Source organism: Pelobates fuscus, chromosome 8 (genome assembly GCF_036172605.1).
Source record: "Pelobates fuscus isolate aPelFus1 chromosome 8, aPelFus1.pri, whole genome shotgun sequence".
NCBI lineage: Eukaryota > Metazoa > Chordata > Amphibia > Anura > Pelobatidae > Pelobates > Pelobates fuscus.
The window spans coordinates 61,935,448-61,950,689 of NC_086324.1; the positions used below are offsets into that span (position 1 = coordinate 61,935,448).

The following is a 15,242-nucleotide window of genomic DNA, read 5'->3' on the forward strand; positions in this document are numbered from 1 at the left end:
GGGTGCCATATTTGCTTGCATCCACTGGAGTGACATACCATTTTGTAAGGAATTTATAGTTAGTTTCTTGTAGTGGGATGTTCGTGTGAGTTTTTAGCATTTTCCTGAATATGTGTGACCAGTCGGTCTCATCTAATGTATTGGAGAACCACCTTTGTGATGATTTAGTGAACCATGGGAGGTTTAAGTCCCCGATTGTTGTAGCATTTGGAAATTATTTTCTTTGGGATGGGTTTTGTGCATAGAGATTCAAAGGTCGTTTCTCTCCTAGGTGACCAAGTGAGTAGATCTTTTCTCAAAAAGTGTTTGAGTTGAAAGTATTGGAATGTTAGTAACATGGTCTGGTTTTTGGGGTCTGAAAGATCTTGTAAGGGTTTTAGCCCTCCTGAGGTCATTACCTCTTTTAGTTCTATAGGTCTATCCTTAGTCTGGTTGCCCTCTGAGGGAGGCAGAATGCCACTTAAATCTGTCTGAAATAACGGGTTGTTGGTAATTGGTTATTTAGGGGAGTGTCAGGGTACCTGTAGTCTTTACCTCAGAGGAGGTGAGAGACTTAGACGTTTATCCTCCCAGAGGGGTTGTTTCTTCCGTTCCTCGCGGTTCTCTCGGCCATTTACAAGCCGACCGCGAGGGATCCACTGCCATATATGACGCGACGCTCAGTAGTCGACGTCATGACGCCAACCCGGGTCGACCTGTCAGTCAAGTCCCGAGCACTAATCAGGACTCGTCGGGGGCGTGATTACCCTCTAGAATCAAGGTATAAAGTAAGGCTTTCGGCATCTGCTCATTGCCCTGTCGTGGTTCTAGCCTGTCTAGTCACTCAGTGCTCTTGTATTCTAGTTGTCTCTTTGGTTCTGACCCGGCTTGTTTGTACTACCCTGTTTATCTCTGTTACCCTTTGACTCGGCTTGTCTCTCGCTTACCTGTCCTCTCGTTCCCTCGACCTCGGCTTGTTCCTAGACCATTCTCTACTTACTCCTTACGTTAAGTCCGGCCATTCTAAGGTCCGGTATACGTACCTACCACCTGTTTGTACTCTGCGTGTTGGATCCCTGTCCCGATCCTGACATTACGACAGGGCCAATGGATCCTGCAGGTACAAACACTCAGGTTGGTCCTTCTGACTCTAGGTTCGACGCCATGGATCACAGAATGGACCAGATGGCTCTAGCACTACAGGCGTTACTATCTCGTTCTGGTAATCAACCAGAGGAGATGCGTAATACTTCTATCTCTCCTGTGAGTTCAGGTCTAGAGGTAGCCACTGTAGGTGCTTCTTCCCGTATCACTCCACCTGTACGTTATGGTGGTTCTCCAGAGAAGTGTCGTGGTTTCTTAAACCAAATAGGTATCCATTTCGAATTACAACCCCGCTCCTATCCTACAGGTAGGGCGAAGGTTGGATTTATTATCACATTACTTGTTGAGAAAGCTTTGAGATGGGCCAATCCATTGTGGGAAAATGATAATCCGTTAGTATATAATTATAATGCCTTTGTAGCTGCTTTCAGAAGAACTTTTGACCCTCCAGGTAGAAAGGTCAATGCAGCTAGATTACTGTTGCGCCTTAGACAAGAAAACCGAACACTTGTGGATTATGCACTAGAGTTCAGGTCCTTGGCGGCAGAGGTTAAGTGGAATGAACAGGCTTATATAGATGTATTTTTAAACGGGTTATCAGACATAATCCTTGACGAGGTTGCTACTAGAGAGCTTCCTGAAAATTTGGAGGATTTAATTTCTTTTATTTCTCGCATTGACGAACGTTTAAGAGAGAGGCAGAACACTCGAGAGAGAAACCGTAGACCTTCCTTTAAACTAGCTCCTTCATTTCAAAGTTCTGAATCCACAACCTCACTTTTTCCAGAACCTATGCAGATAGGCAATACTCGCCTCTCAGAAGAGGAGAGACAGTACAGGAGAAGGGAGGGGTTGTGTATGTACTGTGGAGTCAGAGGTCATTTACGCCTAGATTGTCCTAATCGCTCGGGAAACGCTTGCACCTAAGTTTCTCTAGAGGACAGGCCTTGGGTGTTTCTATTTTGTCCTCTAATCTTAATTATAAAGATCACAGGCTTCTGCTACCCGTTTCTTTAACTTGGGAGAAGGGAGTACTAGAAACTATGGCATTGATAGATTCCGGAGCTGCTGAGAGCTTTATCGACCAAGTTTTTGTTACCAAACACGCTATCCCATCCCAGTTAAGGGAGACACCCTTGGCCGTTGAGGCCATAGATGGTAGACCTTTAGTTGAGCCTGTTATTTTCCGTGAAACCATACCCGTTAAATTAACTGTTGGTATCTTACACGAGGAAGACATATCTTTATTGCTTATTTCTTCTCCTTCTGTTCCCATAGTCCTGGGGTACCCTTGGTTAAAAAAACATAACCCTATTATTGATTGGGAATTAGGGGAGATAATCTCATGGGGTCAGGGTTGTCAGGACAGGTGCTTACGGACAGTGTCACCGCTTTGCGCAGTTAACACACCGATTAATTCTACCTACTCTACAGAGGTACAAATACCGCCCCTGTACCTGGATTTAAAGGCAGTATTTGACAAAAAGAATGCTGATACTTTACCTCCACACAGGTCTTTTGATTGTAAGATTAATCTACTACCTGGTACTATGCCCCCCAGGGGTAATGTATATCCTTTGTCCACTAAAGAGAACTTAGTCTTAGAGGAGTATATTCGTGAGAACCTTGAAAAAGGATTCATTAGGAGATCCTCCTCTCCTGCCGGGGCTGGGTTTTTTTGATTATCGAGGTTTGAACAAAATAACCATTAGAAATGCCTACCCAATTCCTTTGATTACCGAGCTCTTTGATCGTCTAAAAGGCTCCAAGATTTTCACCAAGTTAGATCTCAGAGGGGCGTATAACTTGGTGAGAATTCAGCAGGGACACGAGTGGATGACGGCGTTCAATACCCGTTATGGGCACTATGAATACACAGTAATGCCTTTTGGCCTCTGTAATGCACCGGCAGTATTTCAGGACCTGATCAATGAAGTTCTTAGGGAATTTCAACATGACTGCGTTATTGTATATCTGGATGATATACTTATACACTCTAGAGAGATTGAGACTCACCACAGAAAAGTCAGAAGGGTATTGCGCAAGCTTCTTCAACATGGCCTGTACTGCAAATTGGAGAAATGCAGCTTTGACCAATCCCAGATAAACTTTCTTGGTTATGTGATTTCTGGGGAAGGGTTTAAGATGGACCCGGATAAGCTCCAGTCCATTTTGGTTTGGCCTTTACCCAGGGGCCTCAAGGCCATTCAGAGGTTTATTGGATTCTCCAACTATTATAGGCGCTTCATTAAGGGTTACTCTTCAATTATAGCTCCTATTACCAATATGACCAGACAGGGGGCTGACACTAAGAACTGGTCTACTGAAGCCCTTCTTGCCTTCAAAACACTCAAGGAACTGTTTGCTTCTGCACCAATTTTAGTTCACCCTGATACGACTCTGCCTTTCCTACTCGAGGTAGACGCCTCAGAGACAGGTATAGGTGCTATCCTGTCCCAAAGGTTAGGTGTGGATAAGCCCTTACATCCATGTGGTTTTTTTTCCAAGAAACTATCAGGCCCTGAGAGCAGATATGACATTGGTGACAGGGAACTACTAGCAGTTATCATGGCTTTAAAGGAGTGGAGACATTTATTGGAGGGCACCTTACATCCTGTTACTATTTTGACAGACCACAAGAACCTGTCCTATATTGGGGAGGCCAAGCGCTTGTCCTCCAGGCAAGCTCGTTGGTCTTTATTCCTCACGCATTTCAATTACGTGCTCACTTATAGACCTGGTTCTAAGAATTCTAAAGCCGATGCTTTGTCTCGACAATATGAACCTTCTGCGATATCTGAGCCGGTTTTGTCTTCTATAGTACCCAGGTGCAATATTATCGCCAACACGAGTCTTAAGATTCACTCTCCGTTGCTTGGTCAGATCATGAAGTTGCAGCATCTGGCGCCTAGACAGACTCCTGGGGCAAGGCATTTCGTTCCTCCTGAACTCCAACTGGAACTCTTACAGTGTTTTCACAACAGTAAGGCGGCTGGGCATCCGGGTATTCGCAAGACATGTTCCTTGATCTCTAAAGATTTCTGGTGGCCTTCTTTACGGAAGGATATTAGGGATTTCATCGGAGCATGTGAGGTCTGTATGAAGACTAAGCAACCTCATACGCTTCCATGTGGGTTGTTACATCCCTTGAACATTCCAGAGAGACCATGGTCCTGTTTGGCTATGGACTTCATTGTAGATTTGCCTGTTTCTAAAAAACAGACTGTGATCCTCACGGTGGTTGATAGGTTTACTAAGATGGCTCATTTCGTGCCCTTAACTAAACTCCCGACTTCTCCTGAATTGGCGGAGATATTCGCGAGAGAGATTTTTCGCTTACATGGGATACCTTCCGAAATTGTCTCCGATAGAGGTTCCCAATTTGTTTCACGTTTTTGGAGATCCTTCTGTTCTCAACTAGGCATCAAATTGAATTTTTCTTCTGCCTATCACCCTCAGTCTAACGGAGCTGCTGAACGTACCAATCAAAAGATTGAACAATATTTGCGTTGTTTTGTTTCTGAACACCAGGACGATTGGGTTGGTTTGATTCCTTGGGCGGAGTTTGCACACAATAATCTCGTTTGTGATTCTACTCGTTCCAGTCCCTTCTTCATGAATTATGGCTTTCATCCTTCCATTCTTCCCTCGGTTTCTCCTTCCCAAGGGGTACCGTCGGTTGATGTTCATGTTGCCAATTTGAGGAAGTTGTGGGATCAGACTCGACAAATTCTCCTACATAATTCCATGTTGTTCAAGAAACACGCTGATAAGCAACGAAGGGCGGCTCCGGTTTTTGTTCCAGGTGATAGGGTATGGTTGAGTACTAGAAACATTCGTTTGAAGGTTCCTTCTATGAAATTCGCTCCTCGTTACATTGGCCCTTACAGGGTTCTGACTCGAATTAACCCAGTTGCGTATCGCCTAGCTCTCCCAGCTGCCTTACGCATTCCTAACTCCTTTCATGTTTCTTTACTGAAACCGCTAGTCTGTAACAGATTTTCCTCCACTATATCCTCCCCTCGCTCTGTTCAGGTTGAGGGTCAGGAGGAGTATGAAATCAACTCCATCATTGATTCTCGAATCTCCCGGGGGAAGTTACAATATCTTATTGACTGGAAGGGATATGGTCCTGAGGAGAGGACTTGGGTACCTCTGGAGGATGTACATGCTCCTCGCCTCCGCAGGGCTTTTCACTCCCGTTTTCCATCTCGTCCCGGTTCCTTCCGCCCGGTGGGCGTTTCTGAGAGGGGGGGTACTGTCAGGGTACCTGTAGTCTCTACCTCAGAGGAGGTGAGAGACTTAGACGTTTATCCTCCCAGAGGGGTTGTTTCTTCCGTTCCTCGCGGTTCTCTCGGCCATTTACAAGCCGACCGCGAGGGATCCACTTCCTTATATGACCCGACGCTCAGTAGTCGACGTCATGACGCCAACCCGGGTCGACCTGTCAGTCAAGTCCTGAGCACTAATCAGGACTCGTCGGGGGCGTGATTACCCTCTAGAATCAAGGTATAAAGTAAGGCTTTCGGCATCTGCTCATTGCCCTGTCGTGGTTCTAGCCTGTCTAGTCACTCAGTGCTCTTGTATTCTAGTTGTCTCTTTGGTTCTGACCCGGCTTGTTTGTACTACCCTGTTTATCTCTGTTACCCTTTGACTCGGCTTGTCTCTCGCTTACCTGTCCTCTCGTTCCCTCGACCTCAGCTTGTTCCTAGACCATTCTCTACTTACTCCTTACGTTAAGTCCGGCCATTCTAAGGTCCGGTATACGTACCTACCACCTGTTTGTACTCTGCGTGTTGGATCCCTGTCCCGATCCTGACAGGGAGATGGTCGGGGTAAATTCCGAGCCTTGGTTTATTGATTTCCACACATTGAGAGTTGGAGTAATCGTAGGCAGATTGTGTGGAATCGTGCTATGTGGGGAGTGAATCATCCAGGGCAGCGTTTTACAATATTATGAAAGGGGGGATTTAACTAGAAGTCCTGCAAGCATGAGTTGGCCGTACGGGTGCGAGCAGCGGACAGGAGAAGGTCACGGGCAGAGTGGAGAGACCAAGAAGGGGCATACCTATGGATCTGTGAAGAGATATAAGAGGGGTTAGAATTGTTCAGTGCTTTATAGGTATGGGTTAGCACTTTGAATTGACTCCTAGGTGTGAGAGGACAGACTAGAGAGGAAAATCAGTCTGGCGGTAGCATTTATTACAGACTGTAGCGGGGCAATATGGCTTTTGGGAAGACCAATTAGGAGAGGGTTACAATAATCCATGCGGGAAACTACTAGAGCATGGACAAGCTCCTTGGTAGTATCTTGCTTAAGAAAGGGGCAGATGCAGGCTATGAAGCAACATGCTTTTTGAGTTCACAAAGAGAACGTTGGAGCTGTCCGTATAATAAATTATGCTAAAATAAATTAATAATTCTATAAATTGTACTATAATATAAGCAGTTGCTGTGAAATGTACTCATGTTTAACATGGTTTTGTTTATCTACAACAAGGCTGTAAAAAAACTAAAAACAAAACTAAAAAACATCAAAAAATTTATTTTAACTCTTGCAGTACTATAGAAGGCAGGAATTAATTGTGAAAGAGCACAGATTCAACATATCGGACTCAATAAATAAACAGATCATTACTCCAGAAATATTCTAGCTCATCACAAGGACTTTTAGGCAGTTAAAGCACGCAGGAGGTTGTTTGCTTTATGGATTCTGCTGTGCTAAGCGAACTTTGTTTAATAAGCCATGACTACATGCAGGCCAGAACTTGCCACAGTGGTCGAATTGTGCACATCGGAAATCATATTGCAAGATTGTGAGCACGGGGGTGGATTGCAAAGCAGCTGGGCTCAGCAGTGCCAGTGCATCAGATTTCAGACCAGGGAACCAACCCAAACTCTTCTCTAAAACTTTTTCTGGATTAACGTAAACAGAATGATTACAGGTTTCTCACTTTGTGGAGAGGAGAGAGAGAGGGGAGGGAGGGAAAATAAAAAGCGCATCACATTTCATTTTCAAACAGAGCTCTCAATCAACTCCGTGAAGAGCAATTTAATTCTGTAATCTCACCAGGAGTAACACAAGCCATTTTCTGCTGGCTTTATTCGCTGTAATGAATGCAGAAAGGTACAAAGCTATCAGTCTTTAAGTCTGAATCCGCCTGCAATTCCAGGATTATGTTTTCCCAGAAGAAAATCAACAGGTGGTGAGATTGGTAAACAAAATGTTATAATTAGCAGTATACAGCAGGGGACGGGTACAGATAGAATTATATACGCTTCTCACTGTTCTTTATTTATTCTAAAATCACTCACTTGGATCGAACCAGATATTTTCAATCAACTTCCTGTTGTTTCAATCAACTTCCTGTGTAACTGCTGCAAACAGTACTTCATACAATATATTCATTTGTTAAAAGAACACTCCAGACACATAACACTTCAGCAAGCTTTAACTTAAGTTTTTAAAAGTTCTGATTTTATCAGAAGTCGGCATTTTTATACCTGGTAGCGGTAATGCCTACCTAGCTGTCACTCAGACAGCCAGGGATATTTTCTTCCCCTTCTGTTAGTGTCACAGAGCTAACGGAAGTGATAGGTGCAGTAAGCTAGAATGAGCTTGCTTTTGCTACTTCTCAATTAGCTGTATTACAGCTCATTTAGAAGCACTGGAAAGCCATGCACAGAGGAATCTCAATGGTATGTGTAATCCTTGTCAATCACTGAAAGTGTGTTGGGGTAAAGAGGGGGGGGGGTTGCTGCAAAGGAGGCAGCCAGAAGCTTTTGTAAGCAGTTTTTTGTCCTATACACCCAAAGAAAAACCAGGGCCATCTTTAATATTGATAGAACCCTGGACAATCATTTTTTGTGGGCCGCCTGGAGCCCCTTCGCCTGCATCCCCCCCCCCCCCCCCCACTTCCTGGCATCCAATCATGCCCACCACTCCAAGCGGCGGAACTAAAGAAGAGTGTTTTTTTGGGTCAGTTATCGCAAGGGTGGGCAAAAAGTAGGTCGACATCTGGTGTACAACTCCAACAATGCTTTGATAGCTGGGGCTCTACTATTGTTCTATGCTGGCATGGTTGTATTTAGCACTGAGCAGTGTTTAGGTGTTTTAATGAAAACATGTTTTTGTATGGAGTATGTGAATGTAAGCATGTGTTTGTATGTGGTGTTGGCATTTAAATTCAAGCATACATTTATGTGTAGTGTTGGTTTGGAGTATATTTATATATAATTTGGGTGTTTAACACAGATGTGTTTGTATGTAGTGTTGAACTTTTAATGACATTTTAATTCAGGGGTGTATTTGTGTGCAGTGTTGTTTACATTTTCAGATACACATACACTGCCAAACATACACTGTGATACACATACAAACACAGTGAAACACATACTACTACACAGATATACATACTGACACACATGCAGATATACAGACACATATACACACACTGACAGATAAAAACAACAGATATACACACTGACACAAAACACACACACAACCCGATACACAGACACAAAACACTGACACACATGCAGACAAACAAACACACAGCCTGATACACAGACAGATACAAACATTGACACACCTGCAGATAGATACATACACTGACAACATACAGATACACACGACAACAAACAGATACAGACACATACTGACAGATTTACTGACATACACAAAGATATACTGACACACACACACAGACACAATGCACAATTTAATCTTTTACAGCCACGCTCCAGTGTCCTACCTTTTTGGGTTTAGGAGGGTGGCTGCCTTGGGGTCCAGTGTGAAGGCTGGGGTGGTTGGGAGTTAGGTTCCAGGTCAGTGCCCACGGTCCCCCTCCTCTCTGCATTCTCTGTCCCGCGCGGCTCCAGTATCTGTGGGAGGAAGTGACAGGCTGTCACTTCCTCCCATGCTGCCGATAAGCAAGGGGCCGGGTTAGTGCAGAGGCTGCACTAACCTAAACATGCATATTTTGTACCCTTCCCTGTCACAGGTGCCTAATTCCAGGGCCCTATAAGACCTTGCACTGCAGAAAGCCCCAGGAAAATGGGCTTTCCAAATAAGTGTGTTAATCCCACAAGAGCAGGCATTAGATTGTTAGAGTAAGACCTTCCAAACAAATGGGGTATATTGGCACTGTGTCGAGCAATGTATGATTATATACTGTAACTAAACCCCCATTATTTTTAAGTCAGGTAAAAAAAAAAAAAAAAAACAACCAAAACAAACTATTACAACATTTTGTGAGTGTTGAAGCTGGTGTTAAGTGGGTAAATGAGTGTACAGGATTCTGTATGATATGAGAATATATAAACACTCTGGTAATGAATTCAACACTAATGATAGCTCTTTAATAATAATAAAGTCACACCTACCATTTATAGTGAACATTTGGTGGACTTTTATTACAATCTTCATCAGAGCTGCTTTCTGTAGCATCAGAATCCAGTTCCTGCTCAATATGCCTCATAATCCCTACTGAAGACACTGAGAACTTTCTTAACGCACTTTCCATGGAGCGATTGAATCCATTTTTAACATCCTGTTGGCCGATGACCTTCGAAGCGTTTCCAGCATCCTTGCATGTGTGATTGTTATGGTTTCTGACAGAGGTGCTAGGGACCTCCACATTCTGCTTCTGGCGATCTACAAAACATTTTACCTGCTGGTTGCAATGTTCGGCAGCAAGATGTGCCAGAAAGCACTGCAGACGTTTGCGATTTCTTTTTGCTCGATTTAGGATCACTTGTTGCCGTTTCAGACAATGTAAAAGGCGGGTGTTTATTTCACTTTCTTTATCAGGTGTGTCTTCTGCCACATTGGAAAAACCAGATAAGTCAGGGGAAGAGGAGCTACTAGAACATGGAAAAGGAAGCATCTTTTCTGCCTTTTTTCCATTCGCTTTATAGTTCAGATGTTTCAATTCATCCATGTCTTGATTCTCTTTCACGGATCTATCCCACAATCTGGGTACATCTGCTAAAATCTGGCTCATGTTACCGGGGAAGAGCTCCCTTTTGACTTTTCTGTCCGGGTGAGAGGACATTCCGGAGTGTAGAGAGTGTGTGTCTTTCTTCATCTGGAACCTCTGTCTACATGAGTCCCATTCCTCCATGTTATATGTAGGACTGCCTTTATTCTGTGCATTCAGAGCAGCACTTGACGTGAAAAGGAATACAGTATGATAACTTGCAGAGGGTTGGGAGCCAACTTGGTCCAAGTTTGTAATAGTTTTCTGAAGACATTGCTCTGCATCAGTGTACGCCAATGTAGATGGGTTTGCTTTGGAAGGGTTTATTTGCTCCGCAGCCTTAGAACTATCCACACACAATGTATTATTATCTGGACTCAGACTCCGCAAGGCCAAGGAAGGGGAGAAGTGGACTTCAGGGCCTTGTGTAGCAGTTTCGGTGAGAGCCGGAGTCATTTTGGTTTAGTAGGGTGTGTAGCGGTAAGTGCTCTGCAGAAAAACAAAACGTTTATGTAAAACACTATACAAACTGTAAAACCATAATTACATGCTGTGTAACAATCCAAAAATGAAAAACAAATCCAGTCTTGTATATGTGGAGATTGTATGTACTGTTATTACAATTCTAAATGTATTTTTACGGTAGAATTGAATACAAATGTTGGGAGTCAGGACAGGAATGACTGATTCGTGAAAAACAAATTATAAGGGACTGCACAAGTGATGAGAATACTAAATGTATTGCAAGTAACCAAAAATCAGCTTCCTTGAACAAACTATATTCTCTCATAGCATCTGACTTTAAACTGAAAATTGAGGGGACATTGCCGGAATCAGCATTAGAATTCTCAACGGCAGCTAAATCTGAGGTGGTTTTAAGTTACAAATGGTATAATTACTTTGTCATGTGCTAATATTTGGGGATTGTATTCAGTTCGTCCAGATGTTCAATATGTTATACATGTGTTATACTAATACTTTCACTTTAAGCAGTTTCTCCCCCCCCCCCCCCCCAACTAACCAAATTAAAAAAAAAATAATAATAACGGGGGGGGGGGGGGGGTAAAAACACTGGGGTAGTAAAGTTAGCCGTTTCTTTTTTTTTCTTTTTATTATCGAAGCTTAATTCTGCTGTATCATTAAGCCATAACATGGATGGTATAAGAGAAGATGACGAAAGATTATTTAGCCAGAAGTGATAAAAGGTGCTTTAAAAAAACATGTTCAGAGCTTTGTGCTGTGAAAGACTTTACCTAACATCAGAGGCAAGATGGAGGAGATGCCAGCCACAGGTTAAATGCCTGGAACATAGAGACATCATCAGGGTAGGACATTATTTTACATACTCCTGCACCACAAGAAGCAGGTGCCCCTACGTATCTCTTCATTAGTGATACCCACATGACTGTGAGTTGTAGGGGGACTACAAAATATGCATGTCAGTGTATGCGAGAGTAACAGAGGTGTGCGAGAGGATTGGTGTGTAATAAAGTTTGTAAAAAAATTAGTGACAAAATGTGTGTTAAATTATATACACATGAATAAAAAAATAAAAATATTCACTCATATTAATATAATTATATGGTAAGGTGGGGGACTGGAGCAGGTTAAAACCCAAGTGCATCAGTGATTTTTCAAAAAAGTGTTTTGATATCTTTGACATAAAATGGAAAGTAGATATGACTTGAGGCAATATGAATGTTTGCCCTGCGTGAACATACACTGAGGTCAAGGTTAGCAGCACGGCCTCCCCTCAACTCATGATCTTATCTACCCATGAACTCTTGTTTTACTGAATCCTGTTTTCACAAGTGTCAATTATTAAAGCTCCTATCCTACAATTTGCAAGTCAAAAGTAAGATCTATAATTTCCAGATTCCATTTATACCCTGCCCTCCAAGAGACGGCAAGATTTTACGGTATGTGAAAACCTGGTGTCAGGGTTAACACTGAATTAAATCCCAAGCGCCTCAAAGAATCTGATCAACATTAACAGGTGCAATATCACTGAGCACAAATCTAGGTATACATGTATTATTATTATTTTATTTTTTTGTAAATAGAAGTTTTTAAAGATCCCAGTTAATTATTCTAAAATGTTGACAGGCGAGTGATGCTGCCCAAAACATGAATAACCCAACACATTACTACATGTCTGGGGTTACTAGTGCCATTGAGACTTAGAAAAGTCTAAAGGAGTAAGCTAGAGGTACAAACAGAACAAACAAACCTAAAAACAAAGGCATCAATGAGCAACTTAAAATAGCTCAGAAAACTACTTTATAAACCTAAAAATCAAGATCAAACATAACACTAGGCCTGCTCGCTCACATAGTGGAATGATTATGCAAATCAATACATCTAAAATCATTTTACAATAAAAATGTGGGTTATTTCAGTCTTCTCTACTGATAAGATATGCTACGTTTGGAGTTTTTATAGCATAAAAAACAGGGACCTGAAGAGATTCAAAGTGGGATGTTTAATCCTCTAGCCTTCTGGACAGCCTTTGACATGTCACCTTAAATTACCCCTCCCTCACTTTGATGGCCTATTGTTTTTTTGAACAAACTAGAGAGAAAATAAAACTGGCTTCCCACACATTTAAAACCACAGTGCTTCTAACCTTTACAACCCTCTGCCCAATTTAGTCTGAGACATCTTATGAGGGAGACAAAAAAAAGGGCTAAACACATTCCGATCTGAATGGGAGATTTACAGGTTGTTTTGTTAATTTAATGATCTGTACCTTTCAAACGTGTCCTATTTCAAATATGTGTATGCTTCAATCACTCACTGTACAAATCGTAAAAATATATAGTTGAATGTTATGTTCTCTACAATTTCCTTATATACACGCTTATAAAGTGTTTTGTGTCCCAAACGTGGTACAGTACAATAAAACAACTTATTAGTAGTTGAATTGATGTTGTAAAGAACCCAATTTATTACTGAATTCAAAATCATTTTATGAAGAATATCTTTATATCAAATTGGTACTAACATTTAAAGAAATCAAAAACAAAACAAGCAAAACAGTGAAACATAATGAATAATATTTGTTAATTACACCCTGCTACTCACGTGAAAGATTTACATTAGTGTTATAATATGAACAGTTATTGCATGTGAAAAACTATAAGTTCAGACAGCAAAAATGTAATCAAGAACGCTTTCAAAAAAAAAAATTACAATACATATTTTAAAGATGCAGTTTAAAGAATCCAGAATTACACCTGTATTTTATGAAATCTTTTCAGCAGTAATATTTCTAGACCTCAGGTTACAACTACAATAAAATCAATCTGTGCAACTAGTATAGACATATTTATAATGGTACATACAAGATAAAATAAAATTTCCATGCATTTGTTACATGTGACCATATTTTAGTGCTAAGGATTTCAATGAAGTGGTCTGGGTGCAATGTTTCTTTAGTTTTAATATGTCCATTGCTGAAATAAACAGATCTCTTTCTATTTCTACAATGGCTGTCGGGAAGATGCACTTCCTTGCAAGAACCAAGTCAAGATGATTATTTCAGCTGCTGTGGAAAGAGCAGTGCGGCGATTATAAAAAGGAAAGTTAATCTACCTTTTTACTTCATCGGGTGAGGGGGGCAGTAATCTAGACAGTCAGCAGGTCACTATACAGTTAAGAATACATGTTTTCATTCCTAATGCTATTAGTGTTCCTTTAAGACACTCACAAGATCTTTCACTCTTAGTATAGGGATGGAGGACCCTATTTAACATCTAGGCGGCCTCCTTAAAGGGACAGTTTAGACACTAACAACTTCAACTAAATTAAGTTGTTATGGTGCCAGGAGGCCCCCCACCCGGATGCACTCTTACCTTCAAAGTTGCCTCTAGTGCCAATCTGAACTCCCCCCAGGCAGCATTTGGCTTAAAAAATCCTCAGATTTCCCATTCACAAAACTGTCTTGAAAAGAACCCTTTTTCACCCCAATTTTGTTAACGGGAGTCACTGATTGGCTGAGAGTGTCAGCTGATTGCGCTCATACATTCACCCGCGCACCTGCCCCGCGGCACTCCATGCCATCATAAACTGAAAATTCAGAAGCCGCATACCGCCTGGGCGGAGTTGAGATCAGCGCTGGGGGCAACCGAGAACGGTTTAACCAATTGAGGTAAGAGTGCCTCCAGGCACCATAACAACTTAATTAGGCTGAAGTTGTTATGGTAAGCCTGGAGTGTTCCTTTAAGTCATTTATAATTTACTTGGATAATCATCTGCCACTTTATCCCTTATTATGTCAGGGGTGGCAGATATTCTCCCAGCTTCTACCAGTACCCCTGTCTTACCCAGCCCCGCTCACCACACCTCTCTTGAATAATTTCAGTTGAGCACTGCCCCCCTAAGCACCGCCCACGCGCACATCCTGCCCTATCGGGTCTCGGATCTGTGATGACGTATGGCACCGCCCCCTACCCTCCCCGCAGTTCGCTCTCTCTCTCGTGCGCTCGCGCGCGCACCAAACCCGCGGTCGCGCGCCTGATCACGCGCTCTCCGCCGCCTGGCGGATAACAGAGCTGTGCATGTAACCCGCCACCGGCCGGTACCTACCGCCTGTCCAGACCCCCGGACTGCACTCCTGACACAGGGCTACTCGCCCCGGGCTGCACGGTCCTCGGAGAGCGAAGCCGATCGCTGATCGTGTTCTCCGCAAGTGAGCCCAGGCCCCGCCCTGCGCTCCCTGTTATTGCTTTACTCCAAACAAAGCGCTGCCTGCCTGACAGCCACTGACGGCTGAAGGAGGCGGGGCTGAGGACAAGGCACTGGACCAATCAGAGACCGCGACACTTGGAACCCGAGCCTGGACTGCGAATGTCTAACTCTCTGACGGACAATCGCGCGGAGCAGTGGGCGTGTTTAGGGAAATCCTGAGCCCCAGCAGCCAATAGGAAGCGGTATTGTAGTGTTACTGCCGCCCATGTTTACAGAGGGGGCGGGGCTAGCTGCCAACAACATGGAGCAATGAGGTAAATATTATGAATGGGGATACGGGCATGTCCTGGCTGCGGTTCAGTGTATCCAACTCCAAGCACCCTCAGCCAGCTATACTCCAAGCACTCTCAGCCAGCCATACTCCAAGCACCCTCAGACAGCCATACTCCAAGCACCCTCAGACAGCCATACTCCAAGCACCCTCAGACA

General features: G+C 43.1%; 1 protein-coding gene across 1 annotated transcript in view; it reads right to left on the reverse strand.

The window, feature by feature from the left end:
• The window catches only part of KANSL1L (KAT8 regulatory NSL complex subunit 1 like), a 68,264-nt gene extending 53,526 nt beyond the window's left edge, over positions 1-14,738 (reverse strand). The window contains exons 1-2 of the mRNA XM_063429948.1: positions 14,652-14,738; positions 9,469-10,553 (exon numbers count right to left, since the gene is read on the reverse strand). Of these exons, the coding sequence (XP_063286018.1) occupies positions 9,469-10,520 (1,052 nt within the window). The 5' untranslated portion in view covers positions 10,521-10,553; positions 14,652-14,738. The remainder of the gene's footprint in view (positions 1-9,468; positions 10,554-14,651) is intronic.
• Positions 14,739-15,242: the final 504 nt, after the last annotated feature.